This window comes from Grus americana, chromosome 1, assembly GCF_028858705.1.
Source record: "Grus americana isolate bGruAme1 chromosome 1, bGruAme1.mat, whole genome shotgun sequence".
Lineage (NCBI taxonomy): Eukaryota > Metazoa > Chordata > Aves > Gruiformes > Gruidae > Grus > Grus americana.
In genome coordinates this window covers 208,726,200-208,745,865 of record NC_072852.1, presented here as the reverse complement: position 1 = coordinate 208,745,865, position 19,666 = coordinate 208,726,200, and the positions used below count along the sequence as shown (strand labels likewise).

The 19,666-nt window shown below is 40.2% G+C and overlaps 1 protein-coding gene across 1 annotated transcript in view; it reads left to right on the top strand.

Moving 5' to 3' along the window:
* Positions 1-19,666, top strand: part of FAT3 (FAT atypical cadherin 3) — a 425,084-nt gene that overhangs the window by 332,978 nt on the left and 72,440 nt on the right. Inside the window, exons 9-12 of the mRNA XM_054846690.1 lie at positions 1,467-1,742; positions 3,341-3,551; positions 7,037-11,110; positions 18,476-18,672. Of these exons, the coding sequence (XP_054702665.1) occupies positions 1,467-1,742; positions 3,341-3,551; positions 7,037-11,110; positions 18,476-18,672 (4,758 nt within the window). The remainder of the gene's footprint in view (positions 1-1,466; positions 1,743-3,340; positions 3,552-7,036; positions 11,111-18,475; positions 18,673-19,666) is intronic.

Sequence of the window (19,666 nt, the reverse complement as noted above, 5' to 3'; positions counted from 1 at the left end):
GAATGCGCAGTTGAAGCCCTATGCCATTTAACTTACAGAGCACTTTATTTCAGCTGTCTTTTAAACAGTTCCCAGGCTAGTTCATTACGACTGCTGCTTACAATTGCTCATGTTCCTTCTGGTAATGTGTTCTGCAAACCCTTCCACATATCATGGAAATCTAAAGTTTCATTTCTCTCTGAGGCCAACATCTGTTTGTGCAATATTGCAGTAAAAGTATAACTGTATTTTTCTTCTGTTAAGTAAGTATGGGTGAACAGGGCTTGATCAAGCAAAATAATAAAATATTTTCTTAAAAAAGAGCCAAGTACTTTTCAGAACAACAAATAAAATATCATGAGGGATGTGACAAATCTCCTCGTCTTAGGGAAGAGTCCTGTGCATGGCCTTTCCCATGTCGTTCATTGGACTATTTATTACTTCAAAACCTTGGAATAAAAAGACTGTTCCGTTTCACTCACTGTAAAATTAGATGTGTGCTTTCACAGGTGTATTCTGCAAAAGATACTTTCTGTTTCCAGTACTGAAGAGGCAACTCTTCGCATTTTGTCATTCAGTATTACGTAGTTTGTCAAGGGTTTTGCTGCCATGCTGCCCAAAGTAATCTATAGCATACGAAGTCTGGAAAGCAAATTTTCTCCAGGGAGTCACTCCTCCAATGATGAAAACCACAAAACCTCATCAGAGCCACACACACTTAACATTGCATAGTCACATAACTTTTGAAAGGCAAAGCTTGGAAAATAGCGATTCTTATTAGTTACCCGGGTCAGCTTGTGATATGTTGAAATGGGTGTAATAGGCAGCATCAGCAGCGTCCTGGCTGCCTTCCTCCTCTTTAGGGCTCAATACCGAGGTTTTAAAAACAGACTTGAAGCAAACGGCACAGCGGTCATTCACATTTTTAGCTGCAGTCCTACCATTCATAAACTGCAGCAGAAGGGAGGCAAATAGGTGTTTGAGGAGAAAGCGAATTAGTTGGCAATGCAATTGCTAGTACTTCCCAACACAATATATTGGGCAGAGAACAGCACAGGATTTAGCCAAATCTTGATTGTATAAAAAGCAGATTTAAGTAACATGAAACGAATTCTTTTATAGCCTTATTAATAGTGAAGGGAGAAGGAAATCCCATAACAGCTCTAGAAGTCTCTTGTAACCAGCACAGTTCCCATTCCTGCCATTGTAGGAACATTTTTCAGTCTATAGACACTGAAAATATGGACTTCTTTGTCCGGCTCTGAGTAGGTCTTACAGTTAAGAACATTCTGCCTCCAAAATCATATCCTTACTATTTCTTTTGATCTGAACAGTAAGCATTTAATACTAAATTGTGTTTTTCAGCCCACCATACAGCAGCACAACATCATCAGCTATCTAAAAATAAATTAAATTTCTCTAGGTGCCTGCTCAGTAATCCGACTAGACTTCAATAACTTCAAATGTTTGTCTTCTGTTAACTGTAGGTTCTTATCAAAGTGTTGGATAACAATGATAATGGCCCAGAATTCTCTCACCCAACTTACGATGTCACCATTTCAGAGGACATCCTCCCTGATACTGAAATTCTGCAAATTGAAGCTATAGACAGAGATGAAAAGCATAAGTTGAGCTACACTATTCACAGCAGCATCGATACAGTCAGCATGAGAAAATTCAGAATTGATCCCAGCACTGGGGTGCTCTATACTGCTGAGAGATTAGACCACGAAGCTCAAGATAAGCACATCCTTAATGTCATGGTAAGAATGCAATATTCACTTGGCTCAGGACACAGTCACTGCTGCTTCAGGTGTGTATGTGCCTTGGTCTTTGCATGAGCAAAGGGCTCGTAGTGCAGTAAGTAGTCATTAATTTCATCTTGCCTGCCTTGCTGTGCATTTATTTTACATTTTTTTATTTGGGATTTTTGGGAAGCTTACTGTGAATTCATTGTATGGAATATGATATGATTTGCTATCTCGAGGGACAGCAAGCAGGAAATTATTTAATCTCTTGGCATCTGGTCCTCTCACTCAAGGTAATTTTCAGAGTTTCTGAAGTGAGGCTGAAAGTTATTTGAGAAGTTATTCACAGGGAGATAACCGCTTTCTTGCCATAGAGAATGCTCTCTGAATACAAGCCTCGTTTATCGTTTACTTTTACGGACTCATTTCAGTACATAAGCTGTTGATATACAAAATATCTTTCAGCTACATTTCCAAATGTTTGGATATGCAGAAAGAAAATTAATTACCATCTTTTGCTCAGTGTGCCTAAATTACAAAACATAAGCCTATTTTCAAGTGAAGGTTGGATGTTGTGGACTGGAGGTTAATAAAAAAGAAAAAAATCTGTGTTTAAACATTGTAGTCCACTGTTTTCTTTAACCACTTAAGACTCCTGCAGAAGAGATCTTTGAAGGAACAGCTGGTGAAGTGTTAGGTACGGGGCCATCCCTGGGTGCGGGAGCCCAGGAATCAGAGAGCTGCTGTGAGATCCAGTGAGCAGGACCTGAGTGGGGTCTCAGCTCACAGTGCAACAAGCTGCAAGTCCTTTGGAGAGCAGGCTAAGAAAGAAATATAAACTGAAGCACAGAGAGACATGGCTGATAGAGGTCATTTCCTTGTGCTTGTGTTTGACCTCCACCTGATACAGTAAGGGTTTCGTTCTGCTTACGGAGAACCAAACTTCTGGGGATCATGTTGTCAGGATTGTCAGTGTAGCAATGCTGAGATTTTTAGTATGGGGTTGAGAGGGGGGTGATAAATGATACCTCTGCTAGGAGTGCTCAGCACTTAAGGTAATTCCACTGTTTACTAGTGGTATCATCATCTTCAAAAAGGTATGTACATGTATAATGATGAAAAAGTTCATTGGCAACTACAAGCACTAGACTGACACAGGACTGACCATAGCGGGTAGTATTGTTTGTAGCTCTTTGAAAGAAGGAACAGTGGGCAGGGTATGTTTGCCTCTATGCTATAAAGCAGGGATTGTCAGGGCAAAGGCATGACCATTTAGCATCTATTTAAAAAAAAAGTATTTCTTGCAAACCTAAAACTGAATTTACAATGTCATGTGGTTGCCAGTTTAAAAATTAATGTCATGATGAATAGGTGCCATGCATTTTTTCACAGGTCAAAAAAAAAAGTCTCTAAGATCTTCCTGTTTCTTAATTTTACTATGTACCATCTTGTGTGCGAATGTATTTTAGACTGTTCTTTGGGGAAAATGGATTTTTTTTATTACTTTGTATTAAATAGAACTGAAAATATTATTAACACTTATATTTATGACTAATATTTTTGAAGTTTTACTAGATGGATATCAAGACGTGTATTATGCACTTGTTCTATAGGTCCGAGATCAAGAATTTCCTTATAGAAAAAACTTGGCCAGAGTCACCATAAATGTGGAAGACTCCAATGACCACAGTCCATACTTCACCAGCCCGTTGTACGAAGCCTCAGTGTTTGAATCAGCAGCAGTTGGATCAGCAGTCTTGCAGGTCATGGCTTTGGACAAAGATAAAGGAGAAAATGCGGAGCTTATCTACACTATTGAAGCAGGTTAGAACAGAGGCTGAAAATGTAGCGTCATGATTCATGCGATACACAGAGCAGTGTTGTGATGGTGGTCCGTCTTGACACACAAGTCAACTTCTTTGGTCTGCCCTCCTCTGTAGAGTTGGGCAATGGAGACACCTTCTTGTTGGCTGTTTTTTTATTTTGAAGCTGTGATACCCAAAATCTGTCAGAACAGAACCTCAGTCACGGTCACGAGACGGCTACAGAGCCTTTTACCTCTAAGTCATTGGTTCGAAACCATCACAGAAGGTAGTTATTGAAAGCTACAGCCAGTGACATGTTTTCAGGTTGCTGGCTTCAGTCTGGTACACAGTGGATCCTCCATAAACAGAAGCCACCACAGCTGGTAGGTCCTGGCATCTGTGCAAATACTCGGATCAGAGGAGCACAAAGACTAACACCAGGGCTGTGCTAAAAACTTCTGCCAGCGGAGCTGTGGCAGTTTAGTGGCACAAGGTCTCTTGAAACTAAGGGAGGGCATGGTGATACCAAATTAAAATTGCTTTTGCTGTTAAGATGTAGATATTTACATTCACCACACAATCTGTACCAGCAAAAGCATTCCTCTGCTGGTGTAACAGCACGGCCATGGGAAATTTGCATTATCTCTGCCACACATGCAAATGAGTGTGACTTTCTCTGGCTCATATGGACCTGAGGTTAAGAATTATCTCTGAGATAAATCATTAACATATATGCCAGAGGAGTGCCTGGAAAAAAAGAGAAGGAAGTAGAAATTTATAACCTTTGGATTTTTTAATGTTTCATTTCTACTTTTTTTTTTTTTAGTAACATGAATCTTTCCATTGTAATAATAGCAAAACCTGAAACCTATATCTCCCTAAAAAGAAGTCTCATATACTGCAGATTGTCCCCCTATTAATCAGATCACAAGACTTTCCCAGGATTAGGCTCTGATCCTACAGGATCATTATTTATCCCTATGTTATAATAAAGACTTGCCACTAGCTAGGATGGTTTACATCAATTAGGAGCAGGCTAAATGACAAAAAATAAGTAATGGAATAAGAATATCTGCACCATCTCATATTGACTCTAACTTCATATTGTTCAAGCTTATACCTTAAGTTAAGCTGATGTAACCTGAAGCTTAGAGAAGACCCAAGGAACTTTCTTCTGTCGTTACCCTGTATGCTCTGTGGAAGTAGAGTCCCTTAAGCAAACTGGGAGGTGAAGTCTTTTGCAGCTGAAAGTGCTGAACTTAGACCCTTGTGATCCTACAAAGATCTAGCAGTATAAAACAGGCATTTCCATTATACACTGCATTTGGTCTTACCAGTTATTTCTCAGTATTCTCCAGTGGCCTTTAACTCTAAATCAGGGAAATTTTTATGCATGCCCAGGGACAACACTGTGCCTTACAGAAGCTATTCCCAGCTTTTTCTTGACACCTTATTACTGTTACGGGCTCTAACTCAATCACCTCTAGGTGCCACCATAATGTAAAGAGCAACCTGACATGCTAGGAGTATGGTTCCCATACACTGGTGATAGAATCATACAATGATGCAGACAGAAAAATATGGTTATTAGAAAGGATGTTTTGGCTATTAGATGGTCCTTTTCAGTCTGCGTGGTTTTATCTTTTCTAGAGACTCTTTCTTCCATTACAGCCTGTTTCTGTTTCATCATGAGCTCTCCCTGTAGAGTCAGACTTCAAACTTCCGTTTACTGTAAACCACGCACTCCTCCAGTTTCATTATCCACAGATGTTCCAATCCCAGATGCATCAAAATTCAGTTTTCTGCTGCTGTAGTTTCTATGATCCATAAAATCTGCAGTTGAGGATACTGATTTTAACTGCAGCATTCAGATTTACACATTCATTCAGGGGAATTACTTACATCACCTTACATGTGAAGAGAGCAACTGGCAAAGAAAGTAGCTTTTGTGTACTTTCATAAGAAATTCCTAAAGGAGAAGAACCAGCTCTGGCCTTACATGAGGCCGTCAATGGCTAAAAATCATTTGTATTAGCAAGCACTGACAAAATAACTGCAGCAGCATTTGTAGTGTCTGCAAATGTGACAGATACTGTGATCTTTATGAGAATTTGTAGCTTTGGCAGAACCTCAGCTCCTCAGTGAATAGCACAATTTTTGGTTTAGCTAGTAGAGTAAACTTTACTGATCTGAAAGAATGGATATAAATAGAAAGCCACTGCTAGTATTGAACTACATACAGTAGTATGTAGCTTAAATTAGCCTCCAAGCCCCAGAATTTACAACAGATAGTGAATCACATCTTAAAAATAGTTCACATTAACTCACTTCATTTAGGATTCCATGTATTTGGTATTCCAGCTACAATTTTCACATTTACTTCTTTGTGCACAGCACCTGTAACAATCACCATTAGAAGAAAATCTCTTGTTTATCACCCGTTACCTGAGACATATTTCTCTCCAGGTCATAGATGAATGTTTGACTGCAGACTGGAAGCAGTTCTAGATTTTAAAGTGTAAAATAACAATAGCAGGAATGTGTTTTAATGATTGGAATCACTGTAACTCAGTACATGCTGTTTGTATTTAGAATCAAATTCAGAAAAAGAGTCTGTATGCTTACACGTGCCATATACACGCACAGCATCCTATACTTTAAGCAAGCACTCAACCAGCAAAATACAGATTGCCTAATAAAGGTGATCACTAATTACAGGGTAAGGATACATATCAAAAGTTTTGTTTTGTTTCTTGCTAAAGAAGAGGTTGGCAAAAAGACTAAAAAGAAAAAAAGACCCCAAGGAAGGTCCTTGATCCAAACTCACTGTTTTTGCCTTTATGCAGTCAGTGATATCCCTGCTTTCATGTTATAACAGGCATTTCATGACATTTGCTGCTAAATCTCATTCATCTGGATTCATCCTCCTCAGAGATCATATGATAAATCTTTGCGCCACAAGATACTTGAATCTTTTTTCTATGCTATTTGTTCTATTTTTCTAAATGCCACTTTAACCTTCTTATATTCAGTTCTTTCAGTCTTGAACTACCGTAATCTTCTCTATGGTTGTTTAATATCCTCTTCAATTAAGAGCCTGAGTTGTTATCCATTTGTCATGTAATTGGCTTGTTAGCCTCTGATCTAGTTTCTTTGCCTTAGGTGTACATTTATTTGACTAATTCCCATAATTTAGGGATGCTTTTTCCTTCTTCAGTAGGACTAACATACATGCAGCACTTAACTCGGATGTTGATACTCAGAATCAAGAGTATCAAGCAGCGCCTGAGTTTCTGAAGGTGTGAACGACTATACCATCGACTGAGATACCTGATTTTCAGAAAGGAAGGCTGGAAGGGCCTTTAGAATTCTTTTATGTTGGGGTTGGTTTTGATTTTTTTTGATAACTGCCTTTAACAAATTGCAGCTCATTGCTCCTGGTTTACATTATCATTAAGTGTGTTGTATTTAATTTCTAATTTGCTTCCAATATTTGTTTTTTAGGAAATACAGGAAACACATTCAAGATTGAACCAGTTTTAGGGATCATTACATTACTGAAGGAGCCAGACTTAACTACGATGGGACAGTTTGTTTTGTCAGTCAAAGTGACTGATCAAGGTTCTCCACCGCTGTCTGCAACAGCAATTGTGCGGATATCTGTGACGATGGCAGATAACTCCCACCCTAAGTTCACTCTCAAAGAGTACCAAGCGGAGATTAATGAAAATGTGGATATTGGTACTTCTGTCATCTCTCTCTCTGCAATCAGTCAGTCCACGTTAGTTTATGAGGTTAAAGATGGGAATGTGGATGGAGTCTTCACTATAAACCCGTATTCTGGAGTGATCACCAGTCAAAAGGCCCTTGATTATGAACGTGCTTCCTTCTATCAGCTCATTGTACAGGCAACCAATATGGCAGGCATGGCATCAAATGCCACTGTGAACATTCAGATTGTTGATGAAAATGATAACCCACCAGTTTTTCTCTTCTCTCAATACTCGGGCAGCATAAGTGAAGCCGCTCCTGTAAATAGCATTGTCCGGAGCGTGAATAACAGTCCCCTCGTGATACGTGCCACTGATGCTGACAGCAACCAGAATGCTTTACTTGTCTACCAGATCGTTGAATCTACTGCAAAAAAGTATTTTACGGTAGATTCCAGCACAGGTGCAATCAGAACAATTGCAAATTTAGATCATGAAACAATAGCCCACTTCCACTTCCACGTGCACGTCAGAGACAGCGGGAATCCCCAGCTTACAGCAGAGAGCCCAGTTGAAGTGACCATTGAGGTAACTGATGTCAATGACAATCCACCAGCCTTCAGCCAGGCCGTATTTGAGACAGTCTTGCTCCTGCCCACATATGTTGGTGTTGAGGTTCTCAAAGTCAAGGCTACAGACCCAGATTCAGAGATCCCTCCTGAGCTAACGTATAGTCTAATTGAAGGCAATATGGACCATTTTTTAATTGATTCAAGCACAGGGGTACTCACCATTAAAAACAATAGCCTCTCCAAAGACCATTATATGCTAATAGTAAGAGTATCCGATGGGAAATTTTATAGTACTGCTATGGTGACAATAATGGTAAAAGAAGCCATGGATAGTGGGCTCCATTTCACACAAAATTTTTATTCTGCTTCTATCTCGGAAAATAGCACCAATATCACAAAGATTGCTGTGGTGAATGCTGTTGGTAACCGCCTTAATGAGCCTCTGAAATACAGTATATTAAACCCAGGCAACAAATTTAAAATCAAATCCACCTCAGGAGTCATTCAGACAACTGGCATCCCTTTTGACCGAGAGGAACAAGAGCTGTACGAGTTGGTGGTGGAAGCAAGCCGTGAACTAGATCACCTTCGTGTCGCTCGAGTGGTAGTGAGGGTTTACATTGAGGACATAAATGACAACGCCCCAGTGTTCGTAGGGCTTCCATACTATGCTGCTGTGCAAGTCGATGCTGAGCCTGGTACCCTGATCTATCGAGTGACGGCTATTGATAAAGATAAGGGTGAAAATGGTGAGGTGTCATATCTTCTGAAGGAAGATTACGGACATTTTGAAATTGATAGAGGATCTGGTAGCATCACTTTAAAAGAAGCCTTCAATTCTGATTTGTCTAATATAGAGTATTTGGTTGTCATTCTTGCAAAAGATGGTGGTAACCCATCGTTGTCTGCTTCGGTAGAACTCCCCATTACAATTGTTAACAAAGCAATGCCTGTATTTGACAAGCCCTTCTATACAGCTTCCGTGAATGAAGATGTAGAAATGCACACACCAATTTTAAGCATAAATGCAACCAGTCCAGAAGGCCAGGGTATCATTTATATCATTGTCGATGGAGATCCCTACAACCAGTTTAATATTGACTTTGATACTGGAGTTCTGAGTGTCATCAGCCCACTGGACTACGAAATAAATTCTCTTTTCAAGCTGATGGTGCGAGCCAGCGATGCCCTCACTGGTGCTCGAGCTGAGGTCACTGTGGACTTGATCATTAATGATGTTAATGATAATCCTCCAGTTTTTGATCAGTCGGCTTACAATGCTACTTTGTCTGAAGCATCTTTGATTGGGACTCCTGTACTGCAGGTTGTTGCTATTGATGCTGACTCTGACAATAACAAGATTGTGCAGTATCAGATAGTCCAGGACACCTTTAACAGCACAGACTATTTCCACATAGACAGCACCAGTGGCCTAATTCTGACAGCCCGGATGCTGGATCATGAACTCATACAGCAGTGCAGCTTGAAAGTCAGAGCAACCGATAATGGGTTCCCACCACTAAGCAGTGAGGTTCTTGTTAGTATCTCAATAACAGATATGAATGACAACCCTCCAGTTTTTAACCAGTTAATATACGAATCGTATGTGAGTGAACTGGCACCTCGGGGTCATTTTGTGACTTGCGTCCAAGCCTCTGATGCCGACAGCTCTGATTTTGACAGGCTGGAGTATAGCATCCTATCAGGAAATGATCGGACCAGTTTTATTATGGACAGCAAGAGTGGTGTTATCACCCTTTCCAACCATCGCAAGCAGAGAATGGAGCCCATGTACAGCCTAAATGTCTCTGTGTCAGATGGGCTGTTCACCAGCACAGCTCAGGTGCACATACAGATCCTTGGGGCCAACCTCTACAGCCCTGTGTTTTCACAGAGTGTTTATGTTGCAGAGGTTAGAGAAAACGCTGCTCCTGGAACTAAGGTAATCCATGTGAAGGCAACAGATGGCGATTCAGGTGTATACGGACAGATAAGCTACTCCATAATAAATGACTTTGCCAAGGACCGATTTTTGATCGATAGCAATGGGCAGATTCTCACAACTGAGAGGTTAGACCGCGAAAATCCTCTGGAAAGTGATATCGGTATATTTTTGAGAGCCCTCGATGGAGGTGGCAGGACTACGTTTTGCACTGTGAGAGTGATAGTAGTGGATGAGAATGACAACGCTCCTCAATTTATGACGGTCGAATACAGAGCAAGTGTCAAAGCAGATGTTGGGAAGGGTTACTTGGTGACCCAAGTGCAAGCAGTAGATCCAGATGATGGAGCCAATTCCAGAATTACCTATTCTCTGTATAGTGAAGCCTCTGTGTCAGTAGCTGATCTGCTTGAAATAGATCCAGACAATGGATGGATGGTCACCAAGGGTAGCTTTAACCAGCTGAAAAACACCGTTCTGTCATTCTTTGTCAAAGCAGTTGATGGTGGCATTCCTGTAAAGCATTCCCTCATTCCTGTCTACATCCATGTTTTACCCCCAGAAACTATTTTGCCTTCCTTTTCTCAACCCCAGTATTCTTTTACCATAGCAGAAGACACCCTCATAGGTAGTACCATTGACATTCTGCATGTTTTGCCTAATCAGGGTGCTTTGTATAGCACGGTTAATGGTGAGCTGACTGAAAACAACAAAGATGGGGTTTTCATCATAGAGCAAGACACTGGGCTCATAAAACTGGATAAGAGACTTGACCACGAGACAAATCCTGCTTTTCACTTCAAAGTTGCGGCCACCATTCAATTAGACAAAGTAGACATTGTGTTGACTGTGGATGTGGAGGTTAAGGTTTTGGATGTAAATGACAACAAGCCCATGTTTGAAACGGCTAGCTATGATGCTATAATAATGGAAGGGATGCCTATAGGAACAAAACTTATGCAAGTTAAAGCAGTTGATGCAGACTCAGGTGCAAATGGGCAGGTCACCTATACATTTGCGGTGGAATCAGAGCTGGAGAAGATCACAGAAGCGTTCACCATTGATAGCAACAGTGGCTGGATCAGCACACTGAAGGATCTGGACCATGAAAAGGATCCTGCTTTCACCTTTGCAGTAGTGGCCTCAGATCTGGGGGAAGCTTTATCCTTGTCATCAACCACCTTGGTCTCAGTTACTGTGACAGATATAAATGATAACGCACCCGTCTTTGAGCATGAGGTGTACAGAGGGTCAGTGAAGGAGAGCGACCCTCCAGGGGAAGTTGTGGCTGTTCTTAGCACCTGGGATGAAGACACATCTGATGTCAACCGGCAGGTTAGCTACCATATTACAGGTAAGAAACAACTTGCATGCTTTCTTCCCAAAACCAGCTTTACTGAAGAGCTGTGCATGTGTCCAGTTTTAGCTGAACACTTAGCAGGGTTGCAGCTAAATTGTCACTGTGAATCAGACAATTACACCGCCCTGATTTTTTTTTTTTTTTTTTAATTTGGACAGAATTTTCAGCAACTAGAAATCTGAAAAGAGGGAAGGGGAATGTGTGTGTCTGTGTCTGTCTGTCTGTCTGTCTGGGTTATTCTCTCTCTAATTTTCAAGATTAATGCTTCATGATTTGCTGCAGTGCAATGTAATGTAGTGTGACCCAGCAAGCCATCATAATTGATGTGTCAGCTTGGAAACCATCATGACTTACTGTTTCAACCAAGGGAAGAAGAACATTTTATTCTTAAGGAGAAAATTCTTACATTTCCAAGCATTTAATTTTTTTTTAAATAGCTTTTTTCTTTTTGAGATAGGAAAGTGCATGTAGGAGCCACTTTGAAATACCACCATTTATGGAGGGGAAAAGAAGGAATGAATTTTACATTGGAAGGAGTGGGGGGTGCCATTTCTTATCAGCACAGATTTCTGGCCAGGGAAATAATAATCCACTTAGAAGCACTGGTCAGCTGCCATGCATAGTTATATACAGCGTAAGGCAATTTCAATTACGTTACTAACGTATTTTTCAAAGTGTGGTAACATGGCTCTTTCCTATTGTGCTATATTTATTATCATTGTTTTCTCCTAGATTCAGACTGGCTTTTGTGTGAGTATGTTATGAGTGATGGGATGCTGCAGTTATTTTTCTGCCTACAGCTTGCATTATCCAATAGATTTTGTTAGGGAACAACTTTGTCACTCCCCCCAACCTTCACAATTCAAGAGCTAATATTAATTGTCTGCTAATAACCAGATTATTAAACAAATTCACATTTCTCTCACTGGATAGGACTAGAATTACACAAGACTGCATGTAGGAAGCAGGCTATGGGCAAAAATTACTTAACCAACGAGATAACAGTTTGTATATTTTGCTCTGGAGGATAAGCCTCCTACCCCTTCAGTAGCTATCAGATTGGAAGTGGCTGTGGGATGGTGTGTAGGTAGAGGTGTGATATTCCAGTTAGCCATAGGTTGCCTATGTTACACATCAGAAGTAGCATAATTTTCAAAGCGACCAGAAATAAATTTTGACCATTTATTTGAAAGTCTGGATTCAGTCTGAAGATTTGCAAAGACTGTGTGTTTATAGTGTGATGTGTTGTAGGTTATTAGAAGTACAGGCAAAAATAGTCCTGTAGATAAAGCACAAGATTTGGAGGCTTTGGGCAAGGTGCATTAGCTGCCAGTGCCTCAGTTCCCACATATCTGAAAGTAAATTAGTGCCTCATCCTAGATATTTTGTGATATTTGAAGGAGTTTGGGGATCCCAGTATAGAAAGTACTGTAGGAAATGCAAACTCTTCATGTTTGTAACAAAGATATGTTAGTTTACCGTGATCGTTAGTTGAAGGTACTGTTTTTCTCTGTTCTGAAGTGTTTCAATCCTTTCTTATAATGAATTATGCTTTTAGTTACATAATAATGTTTTCTTCACATCCCTGTGCTGTTAATTTAGCAAAAACTGGACTTTTGAATAACAACTGTCACATGGGACTCAAATTATAGATTATTCTGTACCTTAATTTCTATCACAGTTCAAAATATGTCAGATATTTTGCTGGTAATTTAGTTTCTGAAAACGTGTCAAAGGCCAAAACTTTCTCTAATGTCTACTTTACAATTACTAAAGTGTATGAGCTCAGAAATTCCACTGTCTTTGAATATATCCTTTGAATTTGGGAAATGCACAAAGAGAAATTAGGTTCTTTTGATTAAAATGTCAAAACATATTAAAGTATAGTTTAACTAACGAAATAGTCTATTCACACTTTACCTCAAGTTGAGCTCAGGAACTGCACTTGAGTATTTCATGGAATCAGATTAGCTAGATGATTATTCAAATGCTGTGGCTTTCTGGAGGCATATCAAGCCATAGAAATTTCTGTGAATACAGTAAATGAACTCTGAGGAAAAACAGGGCACTGGCAAAAAGGGCAAAGGAAACAAATTATAAGAATGACATGTAGATCCACCAAAACCACCTTCGTGCAAATGCACCTGGAGAAAAGTAGCGCACAGAAGATAGGTGGAAAAAAATCATCATTTAGGAGATGAAAGAAATAAATATTCTGGGTCGGATGTGAAGAGTCCTTTGCACTCTTTTGAGAAATACAAACAGTTTTTGCAGTCTTCTGGTCAACTTTGAAAAGGGGTAGATACATTCCGGTGAATAAATATATATTCTGTTTTGAACTTCTTCAGTTTAGGATTGGTTTCCATGATCACTGGCCAGTAGTTGCCATTTTCAAATCCACCTTCCTCTGCATTTGATGGTGGGGGAAAGAATTTGGCATTTACCCTTTGTTATTTGTAGTTTGATAGCAGCTGGAGATGTTCACAAAGCAAAAGCACTGTATATAAATCTTAATAGAAAATCAATAGAAAGCGCAGATGACACAAAGGCACTTAGGGAGCACAGTAGTTTTCTTTCGAAGGCTCATTTGAGGTCATCGCGTGTATCGTTTGAGGCTAAAACCAGGGCTCTGCTGCTATGTAACTAGGATGTTTAGCCAGCCTAGACCTAGCTGGATATTACAGAGATTTAACAGCGGTAAACTAGGAATAGCCACAACAAAAATGTCAGTTGCTAAGACTTTGGTACAGTAAAGTGTTTTGTGTTCCTCGGTGATGTTAATTAGGCTCCATCAGGCACATAAATCTAACGACAGACAATAGTCTTTAAGCTTGGTTCAGCTGAAAACAAGGAAGATGGACAGTGTTTTGGAAGAAAGAACTGGTATTGCACACAGCAGGTTTTTTGCTGGGTTGATGGCCCAGCATGAGCAAAGTGATGCTTTTTGTTTATTTTTATTTTATATTTGAGATCATGGGGTTGTGGAGAAATGGATGTTTCATTGGTTGGGGAGGACTTGTGCTGCAGGCTGAAGAACAGCGTCTGCAGTTTTACGACAGTAAAGCTAAGAGGATTGGGTTTATCATTTCGGCAGCTCAGTAAACATGCAACGTCTTAAACTGGTAGTGGAGGATACACCTATTGATTTTGTGTGATGCAAATGCCTAGAGTTCTAATTGGGAATTGAAAGTATCTAAATAAATGCATAAATGTAGGAGAGAAACTAAATAAATAGTAAATATTCAGTTCTTCCTCCCAGATTGGGACATTGCAGTGAAAACTGATACTCTTGGCATCTAGTTTTCAGTTCCCTTTTAGCCGTTATAATTCCCTCTGTGTGTGCTTTAGTAATGATGTGTGTCAGGATTTGTTTATTTTGGATCACTGTGTCTCTGCATTTCATTTGTATCTGGCTGTTTTCTTTCTTTACTTAAACTTGAGCTTGATTTGGCTTTGTACTATTTGCTGACTGGGGAGGGAGGGAGAGCATTATTTAAACTTCAAGTAACAAAAGATAAAAGATAATGCTGATTCTTTTAGCCTCAAAGCCTTTCTAAAAAGTTACTGGAGTGTTTTTTGTAGCTAGCACTTCACTGTTGTGACATTCAAAGTAGAACATAAGAAAACTGCCAAAAGATTTTAAAGAATCCATTAATACATGTAGTCAGGAGGCTTCCGTTTAGAAAAGCTACATTATTCAGAGTGAAAAACTAATTAATTAGAACGCCCCTAGGAAACTGAATCTGCTTACATATATTAGTGAAAAAGTTAATTAATCACTGCAGAATGAGATCTGCGTCAAGACTTGTGTATAAGTACTAGAAAATGGTTCTCTGGGCCACAGTGTGGATTTTTTTGCCTTTCCTTTTTGAAGACTATTTCCTTGATGGTATTTTAGTGTTTACATCTCATGATTTCTGTTACACTTTATAGTACAACTTCTACCTTTGTCTTCCATCAACAAAGTATATAGCCAGTCCTGAGAAGCAAAAAGAAAAAAAAAAAAAAAAAGGTAGCGCTAATGAAAAAAGCATGCAGATAAACTGTTACACATGTTTGCTGCTTATTGCACAGGTTTCTTGGTCGTTCAAATTGATCCTTTTCTAGAGGAGCAGAGGTGCGGAAAAGGGATGCCAAGGACTTTTTTTTGTACATACTCCCCAAATTCCTATGTATGATTTAAAAGCCATTCTATCAACAACAAAGCAACAGTGATTTTAAAATTGCTCCAAGCAAGTGTTACTGCCAGCCATAAAAGCCACCAGCTGATTTTAATTAGATTTTACCTTTCCTCTTTTCTTAGCAATGGGATACCCATACCTTGAGTGCATGTTGGTCGGGACAGTTAATCATTCCCTTTTACAAAAAGACTAATATGCAGGAAAGCACTGATTGATATCATGAAGCTAAATAAGAATATTTAAGACCGTTTTTATTAATGGTTTACAACATTAAACTCACTATGACAAGATTACAGCCTTTTATAAAGGAGAGTTAAGCTTTTTTATGCTGGTGTTGAACTGAATAGAGAGAATTTAATGTCAGTCAGCAGGGGCCTGCCTTCTTTGAAGCCACATTAAGACTCAAGTCACTGGACAGATTCTCAGAGCCCTGGATTGTATTCGGGTCTGGCCTGTGGTGCACATCGACTTACAGTGTAACCTTCTTCAGGAGAAATGTGTGTTCATATCACACAACAGATTAAACACGGTTTAACTGAGTCCTCTGATGACTATTCCGGACTGTCATAGAAATCAGTGGGAAAATTGGGATCTGCTTGGTTTTGTGATTGAAAAAGGTGGTTTTCTGTCACAGAAAATAGGTGCGTTTAATATATTGGTTTTGTGCTCTGTATGATTAGAGGGCCTTTTATAATTATAATGCCTATCTATCTGACTAATTTTCTGGAAATCTTATTCTTTACAATGGGCTTTATTGACACAGTTATAGCTAGCACAAATGATGATGCTTAGCAAGAAAGATTTGCTCAGCCTGTCTCAACTGACTTGGTTTTCATATTAAATAGAAACCAGTCTATCTTGTCATTGGTAGCTAACGAAGAGGACGTAGATTACAGCCTGTGATCTCTTTTCTGCTTTTCGATGTAGAAGGAAGGTATGAAATGCGCATTAGATTTTTTTGCTTGGTTTTAAGCTCAGTTTCAAGTTCAGATCTTCTCTTGTTGTTTTGCTAAGAAGGTGCCTGGGAACTGACAGAATTGTGACACCAGAAGCAACAGCAGTGACACCTAATCACTTGACAGCAGAGGCAGCTCAAATAAATTCAGCCTTGGATTTTTTTAAAATACTTATTTACTCCAACATTCAACACAACTACTAGAGAGGAATGTTTAAGAACCTGGTCTTTCCATTGGGCTTGGACAGATCCCATGACACATGACAGGACCCTGAATAAGTTGTAAGCAAAAGTACACTAGCATGCTTGACATTCTTGATCCTGTTACAGGAAGGAATAAGTATTCCCTTAATATTTCTATACCACTTTTATACATGAGAAACATGGAAAGTAGTTCTCAGATTGCATTTCTGCATGGGAGAGCACAGGAGAAAGCTTAATGTGGAGGGGAAAGAGCTACTAGCACGTTAGCTGGAATTAAAGTTCACCCAGTGGAGCAATGTGATGCTTTTTTCTATATGTCCTCATGCAGTTTCTATAGCACATGAGTTTGCTATGACTGTAGTGCTCTATCCTAAATTATTGACTGTGCAGATATGTTTTTACAGACCAGCGTTATGTTAGATGCTGGGCACAGAAGACTGGGTAACCGGCTTTACTGATTTTGGCTGGGGTAGAATTAATTGTTTTCATAGCAGCTGGTATGGGGCTATGTTTTGATTCTGTGACCAAAACAGTGTTGATGACACAGGGATGTTTTAGTGACTGCTGAGCAGTGCTTACACAGAGCCAAGGCCTTTTCTGCTCCTCACCCCACCCCACCAGCGAGTAGGCTGGGGGTGCACAAGGAGTTGGGAGGGGACACAGCCGGGACAGCTGACCCCAACTGACCAAAGGGTTATTCCATACCATATGACCTCAACATATAAGGGGCTGGGGGAAGAAGGAGGAATGAGAGGCGTTCGGAGTGATGGCATTTGTCTTCCCAAGTAACCATTACACGAGATGGAGCCCTGCTTTCCTGGAGACGGCTGAACACCTGCCATGAATTCCTTATTTTGCTTTGTTTACTCATGCAGCTTGTGCTTTATCCGTTAAACTGACTTTATCTCAACGCACGAGTTTCTGTACTTTTACCCTTCCAATTCTCTCCCCCATCCCGCTGTGGGGGGACTGAGCAAGCAGCTGCGTGGGGCTCAGCTGCTGGCTGGAGTTAAGCCACAGCATTGGTTTAAAGGATTTTACTGTCTGGTCTGACGGGGGGCTGAGATCAGGCTCAGAGGAAGGTGATTGAAGGTGTTTTCTTCATGGAGCAGGCAGGGCACTGTACCATTTCAGATGAAAGAGTAAATAACTGTTGGAACCATTAACAACAACTGTGCCCACCTTGATTATTGTACCCTTCTGCATGTGACGTGTCCTTCCTTCCTTCCTGAGAATGACGTGCACCAAAACTTTCCCTCTCCCAACCTGCTCTTGTCACCAGGCAATTTAATGATGTGGAAGACCAACATTGCCAGGTTCGGCGTCAGTGTTACGGCACAATAAAAAGCTGTTCTGCTTTGTCTCCTGCACTCCTTTCACCAGCTTTCACTCTTGGATACATTTGATCTAACTGTACTGCTTATCTTCCAACTGGTCCTCAGATGACCTCTTGTTAGGACTATTTAATACTAATGTGTCTTCCTGTGTCGTGTAAACTTTTTTTAAAACTAGAATTTTAATGAGCAGAACAGCGCAGCTGTATGATAAAGCTTTCATTAGAGGATTCCTTAATAGAACCCACTTCCAGTCCTTGATTGCATAATCAACAGCTAATGAAATTGTCTTGGTAACAAGAGCTACGGTGTATTACATCCTCTCCTGAGACTAAGTGGAAAGACAATTGTACCAGCCTGAGAGGACTATTGATTGTTCACAGTTTGAATTTGATTGCCCTTACGGGGAACTAAACAAGAGATCATCTTCAGCTCTGCTAAATGGATTTTGTTTCCACTGAAAGTTATTGGTTCACTTTCATACAAGGCGTTTGGGGGGCAATAAACACAGGGAGTGTAATCTCATTACAGATTTCCTGAGTCTGCAAGTTTGAAAGCACTGATCACTGTAAAACAAACGACAGCTGCTTAGTTCAGGTCCTCTGTGACGTGTCTGTGTGTTTAAACTAGGTGGGAGCTCTGAAGGGACGCCCCAGCCCCTTGCGTGTTTCTTGTCTCATTGCAGGAGGGAATCCCAAAGGAAAGTTCGCTCTGGGACTGGTTCAGAATGAGTGGAAGGTTTATGTTAAAAGGCCTCTAGATCGGGAAGAGCAAGATGTTTATTATCTGAACATCACTGCCACGGATGGCCTCTTTGTAACCCAAGCTGCTGTGGAAGTGACCGTCACTGACGTTAACGATAATAATCCAGTTTGTGAACAGGTGAGTTAGCAACACCCACGGCAATTGACTGTTGTGTTGAAAAGGATGGTCTCCCTATGGATGTCACTGCTATTTACACGTATTTATGGTCTTAGCTGAAGAATATGGAGTGATCTGAGAGCAGGATGAAGCGGTCCTGTGAAGCCACAATTAAAGGATAATGGTCTAGTGAAGGTAGCAAAGGAATCTTGTCCACAGTGACCTTAGTTGGCTTTAGAAAAAATGAAGTGTTGTGAGGTGGCACTGGGAAGCCACTCCTCCGCTGCATAAAAAATGTGCTTTCCCTTCAAATCCAATGCAGAAATGTCTTCAATATCTCGTTTAATTCCAGCCTTCCTGAACCTGGCAGATACCAGAGACCCAGTGGAAAAGGCAGAAGAATGTAGCTTGCTCTCATGTTGTTGGGCATGCATGCAGTGTGGCCTGACCGCAGCTTTGCAGCGCTAGCTGTCTCTTACTCCATGGAAAGGCAGTGTAGGGTACAGATATTACTGCAATAGCAAGTTCTCTCTGAAAGAAAAGACACCATGAAACCCAGAGTTCCTTAATGGTGTGGCTCACAGAATCTTTAATATATATATATGTACATATATACTCATGTAACTCCCATCATTACATTATCACTGATGGACCACTGTCATTGCAGGCAGTACTCTGGGGAATCACAGTCTGTATCTCCCTTAAACACTGCTGGATGAGGCGATAAAAACAGCTGTCTTCATTAGCACACTCATCAAAGTTTCCATTCCATGGGTGTTGATGAAACAAAGGAAAGATAGAAAATGAGACCGCATTTAACACCTAAGACAAGCCCTATTAAGAGTCATAATTTGGCATTGTTTTTGTGACACCTCAAAGCTTAAGAGTGATTTGAATTTCTACGAATGTGTTAGGTAAAGGAAAATTGTTTCCTATATAGAAAGAGTCACTACAGAGAGTTTAAAAAAAAGATTGTGCAAAGGCTATAAAATACTGTTACAGCATACCTTACATT